General features: G+C 34.6%; 2 protein-coding genes and 1 long non-coding RNA gene across 3 annotated transcripts; 2 read left to right on the plus strand and 1 right to left on the minus strand.

Annotated features, from left to right (window-relative positions):
- The first annotated feature begins 2,183 nt into the window (after positions 1-2,183).
- LOC107825650 (uncharacterized) lies at positions 2,184-3,864 on the plus strand. Its single transcript, XR_012704348.1, has 2 exons — positions 2,184-2,724; positions 3,225-3,864. It is a non-coding gene; the product is annotated as an uncharacterized LOC107825650 (long non-coding RNA).
- A 6,819-nt stretch (positions 3,865-10,683) lies between these two features.
- LOC107825649 (GDSL esterase/lipase At5g45670) lies at positions 10,684-14,441 on the plus strand. The gene is made up of 5 exons (XM_016652526.2): positions 10,684-11,011; positions 12,920-13,044; positions 13,168-13,413; positions 13,560-13,815; positions 13,937-14,441. The coding sequence occupies exons 1-5, from the start codon at positions 10,759-10,761 to the stop codon at positions 14,158-14,160; spliced, it is 1,104 nt and encodes a 367-aa protein (XP_016508012.1). The 5' UTR covers positions 10,684-10,758; the 3' UTR covers positions 14,161-14,441.
- A 2,250-nt stretch (positions 14,442-16,691) lies between these two features.
- Positions 16,692-18,369, minus strand: LOC107825647 (uncharacterized). The gene is made up of 4 exons (XM_016652523.2): positions 17,814-18,369; positions 17,608-17,723; positions 17,112-17,420; positions 16,692-17,048 (listed from the first exon to the last, which is right to left on the minus strand). The coding sequence occupies exons 1-4, from the start codon at positions 18,367-18,369 to the stop codon at positions 16,692-16,694; spliced, it is 1,338 nt and encodes a 445-aa protein (XP_016508009.2).
- Positions 18,370-21,969: the final 3,600 nt, after the last annotated feature.

The raw sequence follows: 21,969 nt of genomic DNA on the forward strand, positions 1-21,969 counted from the left end.
TAAGAATTTTAGAATAAGTATGTTCGAAAGATTTAGACTTGAAAAGTCACAAGAAGAAGTTTTAGAAAGAAAAGATTTTTGGGAGTATCCTTTATTCTGAGAAGGGGTCATCGTCCAGGCCGAGGGTCCTGACCATGGCGTTAACTTCCTGAAACTACTTGTGCCAAAGTAGGGAGCACACGAACCGAGGGTCTCGTTGCTGAGAATTCACTTAGCCAGGCTAAGGTATGATATATGAGCGCTGAGAACCATGAAGCGAGTAGCACCTCGTGGAATGGGCCTATTCGATCAGGTTGGGATCGAATCCGTGCCGATCACATGGTGACTAAGACAGAAATAGGTCAGAATAGTTGGAACTCCCAAAGTATAAAGAGAAGTGTTTTTTTGAAAAAGAAAAGAATTTCTTTTAGAATATTCATAAACTGCTAGTATGCAATTATTTTAGAATTATTCTTATAAGCTTTATGTTTTACATGCATTTAGAACCTTTGCTCGTAATGTATATATTAGTAAAGTTTCGCCCCTGTTGTTGAGACTCACTGAGTACAATGGATGGTACTGACGTTCTCTTTTGGGAACCCACGTTGGTCTGCGGTACAACGCAGGAACCAGTTTTGCAGGCAAGCATGCTACGGGTTAGGACTTCCTTCTCTTCTAGTGCTATTGGTGAGCTCCGCTTTTGTTCGTGGAGTATTCCTTTGAGTCATTTTTATTTAGTTATTTCTTTGTTTACTTAGAGAACTGGCCAGGAAATCTCATGTCTTGAGCAATGCGTCAGTTTATAAGTAGAGGCTTCATAGACATAGTCATTGGGTTAAGATTCAGATGTTTTTGATAATAACTTAGCAGTAAATCAGTAGTTACTACGAATAAAGTTTTGGAGTTGATTTATTTAAATATTTAAATTAATCAAAGTATTTGGTTGGATGTTGCCTTATTGCATATAAAGTTTGGAGTTATAATAGATTTGATAAGCATAGATGGTTTGCTCGGTCATGTTTAGTGATCGAGTGTCGATCCCGACTTATTTAGAAAATGGATCGTGATAATTAGTCTCGTATCGCCTAAAAATGTTTTGAGTAATAACACGTTTATTACAGAAGAATAGGAAATAAATTACTATAGGGTTTATTTGAATTGAATTTAAAGTCATAAACATTTCAAATAAGGAGAAACTTAATTATTAAATAAAATTTTAGTTGATTTTAAGTTCTATCTATTTTTTAAGTGTGAACTTGATTTTCACCGAAAAAAAAAGGCGAATGATGCAAGCTTTTAGAAATCACGTAAACAATATTGAAAAAATATATTTGAGTTATAAAATCGAATCTAAGAAAATAAATCATAAGTTCATGAAAATGACAAATATTAAATTGTTGATCTTATTTAGCTATCTCACTCAAGAAAGAATTCATACAATAACAATAATTGATATTTAATTGTTTTATTTAAATAAATTTAATTCCCAACTAATTGGTTATGTAAACATAGAATATTTGTTTGATGCACATAAGGTTTGATTCCCAAACATATTATCTATTTACATGTGGAGGAGTACTTATGATCGATTTGGTCAACAAAATAAACTATAATTGCTACTTTCTCAAATCATACAAAATTAATAATAATTTATGAAGCAAGCCAAGAGTACGTTTCGATAAGATCAATCACTAAACGTATTAAAAAGAAGTGCGATCTTCTTTAAAAAGAAAATTACAACCAATTGTATAAAGATAATGTCGTTTGCATAACGCAATTGCAATGATATCTTATCAATTTGTCAATAATTAAAATATAGTAATTACTAATGTATATCATATATATATATATATATATATATATATATATATATATATATATATATATATATATATATATATATATATATATATATATATATATATATATATATATATATATATATATATATATATATATATATATATATATATATATATATATATATATATATATATATATAAATATCTATTAATTTATATTATACTTAGTATGTGTCATTTTGAATGTAATAAGTCAAGCATTTGTCAATAAATTAAAACTATGTTTAACATAAATCTTTTTTGAATATTGAAAATAATTTTGATGATTATTTAATTTTATATTATCATCTTCACCTTATATAAAAGAAAATGTTCATGTACTCCTTTTAAAACCCTCCTAAAACCCAACAGTTTTCTTCACTGTCGGGCAAGTCAGCCACCGCCATTCCCGGTGGTTCCAATGCGCAGAACCGGCGTAACTCCCCCAATCTCTCTCCTCTTACTCTTCTTCCTCCTTCTCTCTAACCCACTACCTAGTTCCTCCTTTTCTTTCCCCTTTTCTAACTACCGCACTCTCTTCTCTGTCTCTCATTCCCTTTTCTCCCGCGTCGCCAACCTCCGGGAAGCCCGCGGAGACTCCGCTGGCGCTGCCCGAGCTCGATCCATTGCCATAAAACTGGAGAATGGTTTGGGTATTGGGTTCTGGAAAGTCATGTGGAACGTGGGTTGGGACTATGCGAGAAATTATGCTTGGAGAGATACGACATCGTTTGATATGTTCGGTGCTTTGTCGGAGTTGAATGAAATTCTACGTGGTCTTAGTGATTTTTCGAGTGTCAGTTCAGATAGGGAAAGGGTTAACTGGATGAATCGGAATTATGAGAATCTTTTTAGAGTTTCCAAATCCCTTTTTGGTAGATTCCGGAAGATGTTTCGACATTCGGTAAGATTTATTTTAATTTTTCCGGGCAAAATTTGATGCGTATGCTATAACTTCAGTTTAGTATTGTATTGCTCCCCCATCCCAATACAAGTGATGTGTTTGATTGGGCATAAAGTTTAAGAAAAAGAGAATGACTTTTGAATTATGGTTTAAATCGAGTCATAATATAGAAATGTATCTTTTTTTTTTTGACTCCGTGTGATCAGGAGGTCACAGTTTCAATCCGTGGAAATAGCCTCTTGTAGAAATGCATGGTAAGATTGCATACAATAAACCCTTGTGGTGCGGCTCTTCCCGGGCCTCGCGCATAGTGGGAGCCTAGTTCACCGGGCTGCCCTTTTTTATCCTCTTTTTGGGATGAGTAAAAAGGAAAGAACACCACATAAATTGGGATAGAGGGAGTACTAGATATTAAATTGCCAATGCTAATGATTAAACTAAAAATGAAGTGATGTTCCATTGTATTTGGTCTAAGTTTATCTCTTTTTATTTTGAAGCAGGGTCCATTGAAGGAAGTCACGGAGACACTTCAGAAGGAAGTAGTAGATGGTGATTTGCTTAAGGACTGCCTTGAATTGGGCGCTAATGATTTGAAGGGCCTGATCATGGTTTTCAAGGATATTTCTTCAAAATATACCTCTACTTCCTCTACCAGGACAGACCTGTGACTTAGTGAAGTTTGGAACCAAGGTATTATGGTTAACTCTGTAACTAGTTTTGTCGCTTTCCAGTGCAGTACCAACATGGCAACATAAGCGTAAAAGATCAATGTAGAAGAAGCTGATTTTTTTTTCAAGCTGTATTTATGTGACTTGTTAAGAACCAAAACTATCTTCTGCATATTTTTGTTAGTGTAAAAGTGGCTGATTTGTGTTCAATGAAAAAGAGAGTTTCTGAAAGGAACTCAAAGAGAAATGCTGTTAATGTGGTGGGACTCCTCAAGTAGAAGCTGCGTGACATGGGCTGTCGCTATAGCCATTACTAGTAGTATATTTGGATCTGTATATTTTGATTTCATTTTTTGGCAATCATGTCGATCTTATTGAGAGTTGATCTGAAGCCACTTCTCCAAAGTTGGAAACAGTGTACAATCAGAACTGTCTGGCTTTAATATTGCTAATCACACTGAATTTTGTTTTATTACGATATTATCTTCTTTTTCCTCTTGTCCCTTGTGCAGTCCTCTCTGACCTTAATGACAATTAGCTAGTAAATGTTAAGTCATTTGTAACCAAAAGTGCTATTTCCCTTGCATTTGTCCAAATTGAAGTATCAGTTGGTGATTGACACATGAGCTTCTGTAAGTGTTTCGGCCGGGGGGAGCAACTCTGGGACAAACTTTTAACATGCTCGGGCAGCCTGTTGTAATTTAGGGCCTGTAGTTTTCTTTCCAGGTCTGTAATTTTCTTTTTCCTTGCCTTAGACTCGGCGGAAGGTTCTTGTGTTGGATAATGCAGCGGTGTGCATGTCCACATGGTGTTCATGATAACCTACTTTCTAAAGGCTTTTATATTGTGAAAGAAAATGCAAATTATGGTTGTTTTGCCTTAGTGTTATTCTATCAAACGTTAATCTATTCTACTAGCATTTGCTGCATGTCTTACCATAGAGCAAGATATACTGGCATGGAATTCGTGATATATGATCATCCTCACTTCCTCATGACAAGGGAAGGCAAAAGAGAATGTTGTTTTTAGCTTAATATTATTCTATCAAGTGTTAGCCCGCTCTAAGCATTTGCTGCATGCCTAGCAAGTATTAGGCAAGATTACATAGTTAACTTAACTATTGCATACATCTGAGTAGCTTGAATTTTAAATCTGGAGTTGCCCAAGCATCTCATCAGATGGTCAGCCACATTGATGCATTTAGCTTCAGTCTCGGTTTCTGATTGGAAAACTATAAAGCTCGTGGACTATTAGAGCCCTATAGTGGAAAGGAACTTTGAACTACTGAGGGAATTTGCAAAAGAATCAAAGTAGTGAGAACTGATGGTCCTGTACATTTAATGCCAAGTTCCCTTTTTGGAAATTTGATTGTTTGCAGAAGATCTGAAATTTAAAGATTAAAACTTGATTAATCCAGATCCTAATGAAGGTTGAAAGATTAAAAAAGAAGTTTGATGACAGCTAGAAGAATTCAAGAACAAAAAGTTGTGAAATTAATCCATACTGAAGAAGCATCACGAAGAAAAGGACCTAGGAGCTCAAGTCCAAGGTACCTAAACGAATAAACTAAGAAAAAGGCCCAAAAGATATGTCCACTTCGGCGAGACTTGCTCAAATAGAATCATTTCAAGTTGTTATTTAACTTTTGTCTCCGTTTCCGTAAATTTTGTAAAAGTAGGTTCGGGGAGCATAACTTGTTCAAAGTTCTTATTTGAAGAAGGTAAAGGAGGTAAATTTATGGGGGCAGACATAACTTTGAACAAGCGCGGGGAACAAGTTATGTCACCTGCTTATTCTTATATCTGCAAAAAATAAAACTCAGAGAAAATTTAAACACCAGCCCTCAATGTATCCTATTTCTGCAAAAGTTTGACTTAGTTATGGGGCTCACTGAAATTTTTTGAAGCTTTGAGATCTTAAAGCTAGCAATTTGAAGTTTGCTAAAGGTACCTGATATAATTGAAAAAGGTTGAAGAACTAAAACTAGTGTGTTGATCTGGAGGTCCATTATCTTAAATTCTTATTAGTGACTAAGGGAACTCAATCCCAAAATCAATTACATTCTTGAGAATTTTAAGCGTGGAGGACAAGGGATTTTAGAGGGTGTTTGGCTAAGCTTATAAGCCAGTCAAACTAGCTTATAAGCACTTTTCGGCTTATCTATGACGTTTGGTAAAGTTAAAAGCGTTTATAAGCCACGTGCTTATAAGTCAAAAATAAGCCAAAGCCCATAAGCTGGTCATCCACAACTTATAATTTTTTAGCTTATAAGCACTTTAAGTTTGACCAAATTTTTACTATTTTATCCTTAAAATATATTTTTTTCGAAAAAACTCATCGATACTCACTGCCTCAAGTATTGTTTCAACCTAAACCCCCGCCTCTTCAAGTCTTGAATTCTCATTGACTATTTAAGATAAGTAAATTCTATATTCCTTTGCATATTTGTATCTATGTGATTGTGTATTAATCTTTGAACTGTGTGTAATAAATGAGGGCATATCAAAATTTTTGGTGTATTGCTTTCTAAGTGTTGTGGTGATGAAAACAGTGTTTGTTTCTCTTCAAATATTTTGTCCTATTTATGTTTATTTTTTACTGAGAAACTTTTGTCAATTTATTAATTATTTTAACTTATAATTATATGCTTATCATAAAATAAATTATATTTATCATAAAATTATCTTATCTAAGCACAGTCGTATTTAAAATAAAATGACAAATAGAATATTTTATATATTTGAATCGGTCTGGAATCTAAAATTTTGAAGAAATTATGCCCTTAAAAATGTAAAGCTATTTAAGTCATTTTAACAGAAAAAAAGCTTATCAGCACCTTTTTATCAAATACTGCAGCAACTTATTATCAATTTAAGCACTTGTATCCAAACATGTAACTGCTTATTTATTAAATCAATTTCAGCACTTAAAAGTTCTTTTTAGCACCTAATGCTTATCAGCTACTTCAAACAAGCTAATTCAAACGGGCTCTTGATACTTATCCTTTTACTGCTCTTTTGTTGAGAGTTAATTTAGAAATCTAAAGATCCATTGTGGATTAAAGGGTGGAGATTTTATCAAGAATATAGGAAGTAACTTCACTTTTAAAGTTGAAGTAAAAAAATTCTGTAAATAAATTTGCTATGCTATTTAATTGTAAGAAAATGGATAATATACTTATTACTCGTATTCTATCTTGGTATAAGTCGGTTGAGCTTATGAGAAGTTCTTGGTATAAGAAAATTTGATAAGTTTGTGTTTGTCAAGTTAAAGTAACTGAATTTTACTGTGGTAAAAGGAAAATTATCCACTTCTTTCCCAATTGAATCCCAGCTGAAGATGTCTGTTATTATCTCAATTGCATTTTTCTATGTTAAATTAAAACAAGAAAATTACAAACAAAAATGTTTTGAGATCCAAAAAACGAATCCATCTCTTCTAGTTTAAAAATTTAAATTTGTCTCTGGCTTCTCTGATCTCTCTAACATCTCTGATGTTGCCTATGGAAGAACGGGGTATTATCATTTTTAGTCCGCGTCAGAAATTATTTATATCTAATAGCTGCAAAAGTATATAAAACTTTTATAATTCTTGTAGATAACATACATAATGTATATATATACAAAAAATATAAAAATATTATATATTTTTCCGGCTATTATTTTTATAACGGCTATACAGTGCCATTTTTCCTCGAAGAACAACCACCCAGAACTTTACCGGTACACCATAGACGGGAGCTCAAGGTTTTGTGAAAATGATAAATAAAGAATTTACTGAGATATTCCAGCAAATGATCTTGCTAAATGTAGTATGGGTGAAATTACGAGCGATTTTAGTTTATAGGATTCATTCAAAGAGATTATTCAAGTGAAATTATTTTCTGAGTATAAAGATGGCTCTGAAAATGTTACGACGAGCTTAATTATAGCTAATTGAAGTAGGTGCTTGCTTTAAGCAAAACGTTTATTCTTGTCATCAACGATTTAATAATGGACAAGTCTATTATTAGTTTGACTTTGGAAGGTCGTACAGATCTATACCATGTGCATTATCATAAATGACTTCTTTAACATCAGAACTATCTAGCTTGGACAATACCGAATGGCAAGCATCCCCACTTACAACCTCGGGATTGTAAGTTCGAGTCATCAAAGGAGTACTAGCTCTAACAAAAGGAATCAAAGGGAAGGGAAATTAAAAAAATAATAAAAAATACTACCAAACCCAACCAATTATATTTGGTTTTTTAATCTCAGTTTTTCGAGTTTTTGGTTTCTTCCAAAATTTTTTCATAAAGTCTTCGTAGCACAAAACATAAAATTTGTGCTTCAAATATTTCAATAATTCTAGTAACACAGAACTATATAAGGTGTTTTTGAAGAAAATAACGTAAAATTATTAGATGAGTCATGGCATTGTACTAAAATATTCAACAATAAGGATAATAAAATCATATAAAATAAATATTACTAATAAGCCATAATGAAAATAAACATAATCTAAAATTAATAAGTTGCTATAATGAGTACGACTAATAAGTGCTACAATATTATTTACATGACTAAATACTAAAAAAAAAGTTATACACGTTATCTAAACCATGGAAAAAACTAAAAAATAGATATTCAACACTATTGTCATTCCTAGTACAATTGAATTGAATATCTTTTATTAATATTAGTATTGATTTGAGATTTATTTGAGTTACTAACTTTTATGGACTTGCATTCAAAAATTATAAGTCCAAGCTTGAAATAATACGTTAAAAGATAATCCAATGAAAAAGTTTAAGAAATATTTATAAACTATACTACAATTACTATTGTTTTTATGTATTGAATATATAAAACTTCTATACATATAATATCGGGTTGATTTGATTTCGGTTTGACTTTTTGTAGTTAAAACCAAAACAAACTAATTATGATCGAGTTTTTTTCCTAACACCAAATCAAATTAAATCAAACCAAACCATAATCGAATTCTTTTTCTCGATTTGATTCGAATAAGTTTGTCGATTTCCTTTATACACCGCTGCTTAGTGTGCCACTTTCAGCCAAGAATCTACACGTTATATCACTAGTACTGTATCTACGTGCATGAATCAAAATTAGTCGACAAATGAGCCTCGGATATCGAATAATTAAATTCTAAAGAAAGTATACATGTAAACACTAAACACCCACCTGCTCCGATCCAACTCCCACTAAAACGAGAAAAAGAGGAAAAATGAAAAGCCTTCTCAAGATAGACATGTCGGCAAGTAGGTATATGCAATAAATTCTTCAAAAACCATGTGACTGGTAATTTTACGTGCATTAAATACCCTAGGGTCCCTATATCTTCATGACTTCCCTTCATAAAATCTCAACACTCATTCATTTCTCCACTCCCCCTCCATGTTAGCTTGCTGTTTCTGTCTGACTAAGTCGTTCTGAGCATTAACTTGACCTTTTCCAATGGAATTTATTGTAATGCCTCATACAGCTTTCTCTAACTTGAATAGCGATGTATATCATTTACGAACAACTTGATCCTAAAATTAAATTAGTAATAGTTACTCATCAACTTTCTCATAGGCATGTTAGTTGTTATTCTTGTATAACTGTCGTGTGACATGGTGAGTGAGTGATTGCGGTGATGGATCTAGACTAGACGCAACTGGTTCAATAAATTATTCTACTGTGTCAAACTCGTTGTGTCTGGCTCAAACTATATATACATGTGTGTGTGTGAGTGACTCAGTGTGAGGGCAAATAGTTGACAGATAATAACAATCAGAACTCAATTTTGGATTCACCACTGATTGCTTGTCCATAATAATGATTCTATTTTTTCCAGACATGGTCATTTTAAGTAATGTTTGCAATTGTTGGCATGGGCGGAGTCAAGGGCGGAAGGGCATCCCTTCGCCTGAAAATTACACTATATATATTAGGCCCAAATTATTTTTTATGTATATTAGTAGATGTTAAACTCAATTTTGACTTATTAAAATTTCTAGTTCCGCCACTAATTGCAGGATATTTTCACTATTAGCTAGTAGCCAATATAACGGTTCCACATGGGAGAAAGACTTGCCTTGGTTTTTGACAATAACACTAAAATCAAGATAGGGTAACTTTTTAATTAATTTAGGCCAATGATCATGTAAGAGTTGAATTAATGGGCGTTGATGATCGTATACGGTCGAAATCAGGTATGCCCGATTTTATGGGTTCGAAGAGTCTCTTCAAGCCCGAGTTCAGAATGAACCGAGTTCGAGCCCGATGACGGAGTACAAGGCTCGAAGATCGAGGTACGCGATGAGCATCGAGGCCGAGTATGACCAACCCCGAGATGATGCCGTTATGGGTTTGTAACAGAAGAGAAAGATTCCCGCAACGTCCCTAAGATCATGGCGTGAATTCCGGAATAGATTTGTACGAGTTTGTACGGATTTGTAGTAAGCGGTTAGATAGCTGTCCCAATAAGATTCCTTACTGTAAATAGAAATGTACCTTATTTAGGGTTCCCCTACTATATAAAGGGGATACCAATCATTTGTAACGCATCATCAATCATTGACATAAGAATATACTCTCTTACTTTCTTGCTCATTACTCACCAGAATTGTCTTTTAACTTTATTGTCTTTACTTTACTGTTCTCGTTGACCTATCTCGAGGCCATCATAGCTTGAGGTCAAGACTTGCTTAAGCACTGTTTGATTCAACTTACTTGTTTAATTTATACGTTTTATTTCTTGGTTATTAATTAGTATTGAACTAAATCACATATCTTTAAAACCACAAACAAGCCTAATTGTTACTCGTATTTTCGAGGTAAACAATGATAGATAAACTACGTCACATATAGTAAAACGGTAGAAAGAGCGATGACAGCAGTGCAATAAAGGAGCTGATGAGTATAACACACCATACCCATATTTTACAATCATTGAGAAAATGATTTCTTTAGCAGCTATGAGCTAACTACTACCATGGAATACACAGTTCATTTATCCCAAGATAAACTGTTGGTTCTCTTCCTTGTTCAGAAGTTGAAGTCCCATGCACATGCACGTCAGTTTCAGAGACATTGGAAATCTGTGAAACTAAAAGGAAATATGCATAATACAGTCACTGTTGAATCTCACTGCTCATCAGTCATCACACTTTCTCCGCCGCGTGAAATTAAATGCATCCAACTAACCTCTTAATTACTGGATTTTCATAAATTAAAGTCTTCCCAGTACTCTTTAGTCTTTTTGTCTCTCACTTATTGACCTCAACCCATATATATACACACTAGACACTGATTTGAAGCTTCTCATCCCTGTCCCAAAGACTCTTTTTTCCCTCTTTTTCTTACTTAGGATTATAATGGGTAGGGAAGTGATGAAATGGATGATGGTGTATGTGGTGCTTTTGGGATTGAATTTGGGTGAATATTATGGGGCAAGAGGAGATCCTCAAGTGCCTTGTTATTTTATATTTGGTGATTCTTTAGTGGATAATGGGAATAACAACAACATTCAGTCATTGGCTAGGGCTAATTACTTGCCTTATGGTATTGATTACCCTGGTGGTCCTACCGGAAGGTTTTCCAATGGAAAAACTACAGTTGATGTTATTGGTAAGTATCTCTCTCTTGGTTTTCAGCTCTGTGTTTGTTTTCCCCTGTAATGTAACATTTTAATTTTATGACTGGTGTGAGATTTTGTAAGCAGATTCTTTACAGATTTTACCTAAAAAAGTAAGAGGCATAATACCTTAAACCACCCTTAAACTTGACTCAGATTATTAGTATCCTCCCCGAACTATGACTGCTCTTAATTACCCCCTCAACTTGGCATTTTGAGAGACATTACCTCCTAGACGCTGATGTGACAAAAAGTGTGGCTGCACTTGCCTGCCACGTGAATTTTTCTGTATATGTGACATTTTTTTGAAAAATAAAATATATTTTTACCGTTTTAAGAATATTACTTTTTTAGATAAATTTTTTTCGAAGACAGTTTATAATAAAACTTGGATAGAACTACATTATTTTGGCAAAATATTTTTATTTGGCCAAAAATAATAAAGTTTTAGTTAATCCTTTTTTGAATTTGACCTGAAAATAAAGATTTATACAATTGAAATAAATAGTCAAGACATCTAAAAACTTATAAAAAATACATAGTATGAAATTAATTACTTTGGTTATAAATTTTTATAAAGCTCTAAATCGGTGCTCTAATTTTTTTTTCTTCAAATTTTTCCTAAAAAATAAAATACACAGTTGAAATACATAGTCAATGCATCAAAAGAAGAAATAAAAAGAATGTATTGATGCAATGATTATTTATTTTTTATAGCTTTTTAGATGCCTTGAGTATTTATTTCAATTGTATAAATCTTTATTTTTCAGGTCAAAACAAAAACAGATTAACTAAAACTTTATTAGTTTTGGCCAAATAAAAATATTTAGCCTAAATATGTAGTTCTATCCAAGTTTTATTGTATTCGAATTTTTTTTATCTAAAAAGTAATATTCTTAAAACGGTAAAAATATATTTTATTTTTCAAAAAAAATACCACATATACAGAAAAATCCACGTGGCAGGCGAGTGCACCCATACTTTTTGCCACATCAGCGTCTAAGGGGGTAATGTCTCTCAAAAGGCCAAGTTGATGGGGGTAATTAAGACCGGGCATAGTTCGGGGAGGATACAAATAATCTGAGCCAAGTTTAGGGGTGGTTTAAAGTATTTTGCTTTTTTAATTAGCTAAGGTATTTATGGTACCAAAACGAGCCTGCAGGTAGCTTATTCCAAGTTATTAACATACTTAAGTAATGCATTCTGTGGGTGTGGATTAAGCGCCCATGCTCTCAACCCCATGGAAGAAATACGACCTCTCTCAAATTAATTAAAAATAATATTGTTATGGTTTCTGTTTCATTCTAAAGCTAAAAGCAAATTTCATGTAACGAATATAAAATTCATAGTAATACTCTTTGATATGCTGGTTGATCAATTATTCCTTATTGACTGATGGATTTATTTCTTTGGAAAGGTTTGTATTTGTCTGTCTCATAAAAAAAGAAACTCTTTATGATAGACTTATTATGTAAAGCACCACTTGTTCCTTCCGTTTGTAGAAAAGATTCCTATGTTACCTTTTATTTTTTATTTTTATACAAGCATTAGTACGTACCTTTCATTTTTTACACTAATTTATTCCACAATGGGATAATTAATATGTGTGCGCTAATTTATTGCACTAATAAATTGCTGTGAATTAAGCCGTGTAGGAGTAGTATGTCAATTATGATACTATCCCAATCATAATAAGTTCTACCTAACATCTAAAAATTTAAACAAAGGCATAACTCTACCTTTCCATTAAAAAAGAGGAAAAAGAAAAGGCAACTAAAGGTTGAAAATAAGGAGTAACATAAAAGCCTTAGCTTTCCTTTACACAATTCGTTTTATCTTTTTAACTTTTCCAAAATAAACCAAATATTCTTATTATATAAACATTGTGTTTAAATTTACAGCTGAGCTTTTGGGGTTCGAGGATTATATTCCACCCTATGCAGCTGCAAGGGGTGAAGACATACTCAGAGGTGTAAATTATGCATCTGCTGCTGCTGGAATTAGAGAAGAAACTGGCCAGCAATTGGTAATTCTATGGAAATATATAAATATTGTTGTTTCTTCATTTCCTTTGATTTTCTTCGGTTTTTGTGCACTGATCTTTTCTTATCTTCACATTTCTGAATTTCTGTTTACATAATTTTTATAGGGAGCGAGGATTAGTTTTGCTGCGCAGGTAAATAATTACAGGAATACAGTGCAACAAGTGGTGCAAATACTAGGAGATGAAGATTCAGCTGCAAATTATTTGAGCAAGTGCATATACTCTGTTGGATTAGGCAGCAATGATTATCTCAATAATTATTTCATGCCCCTTTATTACTCCACTAGCAGACAATTCAATCCGGAGCAATATGCTGATGTTCTTATTCAACAATATACTCAACAATTGAAGGTGAGTTTACCTATTTTATTTTTTAATTTAAGCGGTTGAATGAACAACTATTTAGGTTAATTCTTTATTTATTTTCGGCAAATTAACCCACACCATCACACGAGTCAACTCTTATTGTGCTATTGCGTATTTGTGTATTGCTTCAGACTTTGTATGATTATGGAGCAAGGAAGTTTGTCTTAATTGGAGTGGGGCAAATTGGTTGTAGCCCAAATTCTCTGGCACAAAACAGTCCTGATGGCAAAACCTGTGCACAAAATATAAATGTTGCAAACCAGATATTCAACAATAGGCTAAGGGGTATTGTGGATGATTTCAACAGCAATACACCAGATGCCAAATTCATCTACATTAATGCTTATGACATCTTCCAAGATTTAATTGACAACCCCTCAGCATTTGGTAATGTTTTTTTTTTCTTTCTAATAATTCTGTATTGTATGCTAAAGCAACCTATGACTCAAGAAATGTTAACTAAATAAAAATTTTGGCTAACACATTTGACTTTATAATTTTTTTTCAGGATTTAGAGTGACAAATGCTGGATGTTGTGGAGTAGGAAGGAACAACGGGCAAATAACATGTCTTCCTCTACAAAATCCATGCCCAAACAGAGATGAATATCTGTTCTGGGATGCATTTCATCCAGGTGAAGCTGCAAATGTAATTGTCGGGAGAAGATCATACAGAGCTGAAAGGCCATCAGATTCTTATCCTTTTGATATTCAGCGCTTAGCTCAACTCTGAAGATAAGAGATGAGGCTAAATCAGATCACTCATCCTCGTCTAAAATATTCTTGTGGAATTTTCTATTGTAATTGTCATATATAATGTACTATGAGTTATTAATTAATTTTATTATTTGAAAAATGTTGTAGCTTTGTCCTACATGTGAGTTCAACGACTTGCTTTTTAATTTTATTTTTTTCCTTTTTAGTTTCAAATAGTGTGTCTGTAGATTTTCCCATTAAACAGTGTATTCGATATCATTTAATAAATCGAAAATGGTCTGATCTGTTCCTCTACCATGATAAATTGTTTAAAGTTGTCCTCCGCTATACTATTGGACCATAAAACTTCTTGCCGTCTTACTATCCGAACAAATGTATCCTTAATTGGACGGAGGGAACACATGGCACCCATCCGTGCCCTTTTTACATCTGGGCACATATTAAGCGACCCACTCCACGAAACCCCCATACCCATAACCCGTAACCCGTGATTTATAACACAAAATAAACCCCAATCCTAAGTTATACTTCTACAGCCATTTCCATCAAACCCTCTATGCTCTAAGCTCCTTCAAGACTGCATTGCAACAAATTTCTTTTTCTATTGGTGGTGGTAAAAGTGGATCAAATATCGGAGTCTAGTGCTACATCAAAGAGGAGGTGCCATTGTGGAGAGATTGCCAACTACTTTCGATCGACCACACCTCAAAATCCCGGAAGGAGATTCTATAAATGTGCTAAACCTGAAGTAAGTTAAAAAATTTCATGTGTTTAGTTTATTAATGGTTTGTACAAAAATTAAATTTTTATTCCTTCTAACCTAATTATTGTTCATTATTGTTAGTGAGTCGTGTGGATATTGGGAATGGCAGACGAACCTTTTTCGGACCGACCGTTAATAGAAATCAGTAAGTTGCAGTGTAAATTGGATGCTGCTAATATACAATCAATATGTTGAAGCAACTGTCGGAGTCATGCAAGTTAGAAAGGGACAAATTGTCGGAAAAAGTTGAAGAGTTGGAGGTTGAAAAAAATGTTGAAGTGAACAAAGCAAGGGAAATCGAAGATAAAGTGGTTAAGATGAAGATGTTTATTTTGATTTCAGTTGCACTTTTTGTTGGATTTGTTGCGGAAATGTGGGTGGAGTAAATTCTGTAAAAGAAAGATGGCATATTCTCCATATTTCACTTCCTAGTTCTTGTAATACTTAGACATTTGTATGCTCTTATCTACCAACTTTTTAGCCATTGTAAAACAATGACATCAATTGCTAACGTATGTTCCAAGTACTAGTGTTTTGATGTTCTATCTATTGTCCCCTTTTAATGCTCATATCTACTGATTTGTACTAGTTTCAATTATTTAATTCCTTTGCTAAAGTTGTAAATAAAATATGTTTTCTTTCAAATGCTTGAAGATACTTCGAAACATAGACATTTGAAACATAGACACCCGAAGACAAATGCTTACAACAATTAAACTACAACTTAGAGCTTAGAACTAACAACTTACAATATTGAACTCCAATATGGCAAGTTAGAACTTCGAAACAGTTAGATTAATATGGCATCCAATTTCAGTAATTACATCACCAAAAACATACATTTTTCATAGTAACTCCAGTAATTACATCACCAAAAAACTATAATTTCAGTAATTACATCACTGGATGATAATATAATATCCAGTCATAACATTCAGAACCAACCATTAATGACAGAATACTAAATGAGAGATATCTGTCTATAAGTTTGCAGTAAGTACATCCCACACATAACAAAAAAATTCCAGCCTTGTCTTCATTTTTTCCTCTTTGATTTCAGCTTCCCAATTCTTTCTTGCCCTTGTTTTCTCAACTAATTTGCAGTTATGATAGCATTCCCCTTCCACTGTAATGTTGGGGCTGAATATGGTAGATTTGTTGGCACACTAACACCACTGTGATCATCAGTGAAGTTGATTGACCTTGTCCTAGCTGGTATTTGTACCTATTGTTTCATCCTAAGCCTTGTAGTTACTTCTGATATAACTCTGGGCCTAAGCACAACATCTTCTTCATGTCTAACTCTTGAACTAAACATTCTTTTAGGTGTAAGCATGAACCTAAGCCCACTGTCCTGACTTGGTTGAGTGGCTTGAGGTGCTGAACAATTGATATCATTTTCAGCTTGAGGTGCTGAACTGTCCTGACTTGGTTCAGTTTCATGATCTATCAAACAACTTGGCCTCTTCCTCTGCTGCTTTCCTTTTGAATTTTTTGCAGCAGGTGCTGAACTGGTTGCAGCCTGCTTAGTTGTTGTAGCAGGTGCTGAACTAATGACAACTTGCTCAGTTCTTCCACTCTTGCTTTGCTTCTTTCCCTGATAAAGATAGTTAAAAAGACAAGTTAGAAATATTCTTTATGTCTAGTATTTAATGCTTTGAAGTTCATGTAAAACAATTACCTGATTACAAGTCCTTGCATTATGAGTTGTTTCTCTACATTTGCTACAAGTCATGATTCTTTCTTTTTTGGACTGTGATCACACTCCTTGTCTTTTAATTGCCTCATCCTTCTGCTATCTCTCTTAACCTTAGATCTGCCAGCCAAATCACAACCTCTAGAGGCTCCATTGCTTGAGATGATTCAATCTTCCAAAACTTTTCTCCCCTAACAAGCTGTATCTTGTGCCTATAAGTCAGCAGAAATGCCTCCTTGCTATACCACCAGTTTATTTCTGTCATTGAATCACCAGAGTCATGAAGTATAGCTCTAATAGCATGTGGACATGGGATTCCTGTAAGGTCCCATGACCTGCAAGTGCACTTCTTCACAGCCAAATTGACACAATGCTTGTCAGATTCTTCTATAACTTCATAGCCATTTTGACCATTTGCATTTACTTCACACGCTGTTTGAGCAATCTACAGGTACTCATTGTACAAGTCCATGTATTTTGGACTGAAATCATGTCTCCAACTCCTAACTTCTTCTTCATGTTCTTTTAACAGGTTCATGGTCTTGATTCTGATGTCCTCTAGCATCTTGATTATAGGCTTATGCCTTGCATCCACAATCCACTTGTTAAAGGATTCAATCAAGTTATTTTCAACTAACTGATTCTTGCATATTGTGTCCATATATGTTCTACACCAGGCCTGAGGTGGGTACCTCAACAAAGCCTCTGCAGCATCTTTGTTCAAGTCCCATATTTTTTCTAGCTGATCTTTTAAATCTTCTGCATATGTGCACCATGTACACCACCATAAAACCTTCTTGTTTTCCCTAGTTTTGTACTGTTTGCACCAGTTAGATTCAATATGTCTAACACAATACCTGTGATGTGCCTAGGGAAGGACTATTTTGACTGCATCAAGCAATCCCTACAATGGTTATCCAAAACATAAAAAGCTGGTTAGAAACATATATCAAGTAAAAAGTAAATAGAAAAATGAATAAAAGTTGATAGAATTGTTTAGAAACTTCATCTTTTGCATATCTGACATGAAGGTGATTCCTTCCCCTTCCTTGAGGTCCAAAGAAGATTGAAGCAACTGCATGAACCAATTTCAAGTATTTTTTTGTCTCTTTATCAACAACTGCCCATGCCAAATGGTAAAAATGATATTGTGAATCCTATCCAATTGCCACTAACAGTTGGCCTTTGGCTTTGCCCTTCAAAAAAGTACCATCCAGACCAATAAAAGGTCTCATTCCTAGATTGAAACCCATCTTCAAAGCATGTAAACACACATACATCCTCAATAACCTTCTTCTTCCTTCTTCAAGTGCACTCTTTGAAAGTGTAACAACCACATCACTACCAGGGTTACTTTCCCTCAATTCATTGGCATAAACCTCAAGTTTATTGTACTCATCTGAAAAACTACCATCTAGTGACTCCAATACCATTCTCTTAGCCCACTTGCACTTCCCATGACTAACATTTAGCTCAAAGATTCTCTTCAAATCGAACATCATCTCCCTAACCATGTACTTAGGATTATCTTGTAACTTCTTCTTGAAATATTGTGCAATGGTACTAAAATCAATAGTTTTGTTATGAAATACAGTGCCACAATCCTGTTCAACATTTAATGTCTTAATTTTAACCCCAACAAATTTTTCTTTTGATATTAAACAAACAAAGGGACAACCAACAATATCACAACTATACCTAAGCCTTTCTAGGTCACTCTTCTCTAATTTCAATCTTTTCTTGTTAGCCAGAGAATATAATTTCATATACTTCCTAGCTTCTGGTATGTCCGTTTGTATAACTCTTTGTGGTCACTAAGTTTTTCAGTTATTTTCCTTTTCTTTTATGCTTTAAATTTTTCTAATTCTTCAGAATTGTATCCGTCAGAGTCAGTACTAAAGTCAGATCCTATATAACTTAAGCTACAATCAGTACCAACATCATCCACAACTTTATTAGATTCTTCTTCATATTGTACAATATTGGGAATAGAGTAAATAGGGGACTCACATTCATCTACACCAAATATGTTCACTACATTGAATTCATTTTGTATTAACTTTTGTAAATGTCTAACACCATCATCCTCTTCAATCACATAAAATTTATCAGATGGGCAGCAACTATAAGTTGTTGTTAAATATGTCACGACCCAAAATCCATTAAAGATCGTGATGGCGCCGGACATCGCTGTCAGGCAAGTCAACACTAAATACTTGATTTAGGTCTCATTTTAATATTTTTACAATCATAGTTTTCCTTCAATTAAATAGTAGAGGATAAAAAAAATTCCGAGTAAATAATAACATTTTTAACAATCTCAATACTGAATAACCCATAATCACCCCAGAATTCAGTGTCACAAGTGTATGAGCATCATTACGAAAATAAAAATGAAATACAACATCTGTCTGGAATACAAATTTGGACAGGAAAGAAATATAAATACTCTGAAGGAGACTCTGTTGGCTACGAGTCGTATGGAATGCAACTCACCTAAGTCCCCGCATTAACCACGTCGCTGCGCCCACAAGGCCACTAAATATATATGTTCTTGCACAACAAAATATGCATCAAGTGTAGTATGGGTACGTAAACAACAAGTACCCAGTAAGTATCCAGTCTAACCTCGAAGAAGTAGTGACGAGAGGTCGACTCCGACACTTACTATGGGCCAACAATAATATACCGATAATATAATTAATTATGGATTTTATAAAACAGCTATAAACTCAATAATAAGAAGCAAGTAAACAATTCTTGTGTTAATAAGATATTTCCAAATTTTATTTTCATCACTTATCATCTGTACCTCAAGTCAATGAAGTAAAATCAATTATTATAGATTTCAGAGCAACCAATTAAATCATGTGCAATCATGCCGAGGTCATACGACCCGATCCAATATAATATTTAAACTGTGCACTGTCGAGGGTCGAACAGAACGAACCATAGATGCATCTATCTGCTACCGAGGCATTTGGCCCGCTCCACGAAAAGAAAGTACATTCAAACAACCAAATCAAGAATTATTAAGGGGCACTTATTCAAGGAAATACCAAATTCTCATTTAACATTCAAGAAAAAAAATGAAGTTTAACCTTTTCAAATTTCTTTACCAAGTTCAATATGATTTAAGCAATTAAATTAAGAAGAAGGTTGCAAGCATCACAAGTATAATATGAATTGGGTCCTAGACTACCCGGACTTAAGCATGATAGTAGCTACATACGTACTCTCATCACCTCGTGCGTACGTAGTCCCCCACAAATAGAAACACATATTGAGTTATTTTACCTATGAGGTTAATTTCCTCTTAAAAGGTTAGAAAGGAGACTTACCTCACTCCGAAATTTCATAGCCGGCTCCCAAGCCTTTCCAACAACTCAAACAGATGCTCAACGCTCCAAAACTAGTCAATAAATGTTCAAACCCATAAAAATGTACTCTAATACTCACAACAATTCAATTTAAACAATTTTTCCAACTCCGCTCGAAAAGTTGACAAAATCACACTCGGGCCCACGTGCACGGATTCCGAAAATTTTCGAAGATAAACTTTACTCATAACACCACAAACTCAAATATATAATTTATTCCAAGTTCCATGTCCAATTTCGTGGTCAAAATTCGAAAATATAAATTTCTAGGTTTTTTTTCAAAACCCCGAATTTCCACTAATTTCTCGTGATTTTCCATGTTAAAATCCAGATATAATCAAAGTAATTAACTTGCAATAGGTGAGATTAACATACCTCCAAGTTACTAGGTGAATACCCCGATCAAGAAGTTCCAAAAATCGCCCAAGAATGAAGAAATGAGCGAAAATGCTCAAACCCCAGCTTTAAAAACTCATTGCCCAGCGATCTTCGCGCCTACGACAAAATCCTCCACACCCACGGTAAAATCCTTCGCGCTTGCGGTGTCTACGCCTGCGATGGATTTTTTGAACTTGCAGCTTCGCATCGCAGCAAAATTCTTTGCGCCCGCGGTGCCTGGCCAGCCCATGCATTTTCGCTTCTGCGACTCATGCCCCGTTTTTGCGAGCTCGCACTTGCGTCTATCCAAGCACAGGTGCGATCGCACCAGAAGCTGGGAGCTTCAGCTGATGCTCTCCAAGTTCTAACTTGGTCTGAGGCTCATCCGGTTAACACCAGAGGCTCCCGGGGCCTCGCCCGAACATACCAACAAGTTTGAAATCATAAAACGGGCTCGCTCGAACCCTCTAAATGCATAAAACAACATCAAAACTAAGAATCACACCTCAAATCAAATTGATTCAACTTAGAAATTTCAAACTTCTACATTCGATGTCGAACCCTATCAAATCACGTTCGATTAAGCTCAAATTTTGCACACATGTCACATTAAACATTACGGACCTACTTCAACTTTTGGAATCGAAATCCGACCCCGATATCAAAAGTCCACTCCCGGTACTTCTCAAAAACTTTCAAATTTCTAACTTTCGCCAATTGACCCCAAAATGACCTATGGACCTCTAAATCCAATTCCGGACGCACTCCCAATACCAGAATCACCATACAGAGCTATTCTCAGACTCGAAATCCCAAACGGACCTCGATAACATGGAAATGCACTTCAATCCAAATTTATTTAATTCTTCCAAAAATGCTAACTTTCTCAATAGGCGCCAAAACTCTCCCGGGTCATCCAAAACCCGATCCGAACACACGTCCAAGTCCAAAATTATCATACAAACCTTTTGGAACCTTCAAATCCCGATTCTGAGGCTGTTTAATCAAAAACTCCAACCTTAGTCGATTCTTCTAACTTAAGGCTCCCGAAATGAGAACTTTCTCTCCAAATCAACTCTGAACTTCCTGAAATTCAATTTCGACCACGCGTACAAGTCATAATACCTGAAGTGAAGCTGCTCATGGCCTCAAACCACCGAATGACGTGCTAGTGCTCAAAACGACTGGTCGGGTCGTTATATTCTCTTCCACTTAAAATACGTTCGTCCTCGAACGTGCTAAGAACTGCTTTGGAGTTGTATGAAACCATTGTTTAATACCTCGTGCACCTACCCATGTTACCACAACTCAGTTGAGCATATTTGCTCAAGCAATCTGAAGATTCCTCTTTTGTTGAGTCAAATTAGCCTTAGAGCCAAATTCCAATGTCCGAAGTTTTCCACCAGGCCCGTTTTCAACATACGAATACCGTATCAATCACTACACACTGTACCAAATCATGATTGCACACCCTTGCCGAATTCACACAATGCACCACATAATTCACGTGACCATAATATCATTCTTTGATGACAATAGCCAAAATTCTACGAATTCGACACCCACAACACACCTCATGACACATATAAGTCCCGTTCCAACTCCTGC

Source organism: Nicotiana tabacum, chromosome 3 (genome assembly GCF_000715075.1).
Source record: "Nicotiana tabacum cultivar K326 chromosome 3, ASM71507v2, whole genome shotgun sequence".
Lineage (NCBI taxonomy): Eukaryota > Viridiplantae > Streptophyta > Magnoliopsida > Solanales > Solanaceae > Nicotiana > Nicotiana tabacum.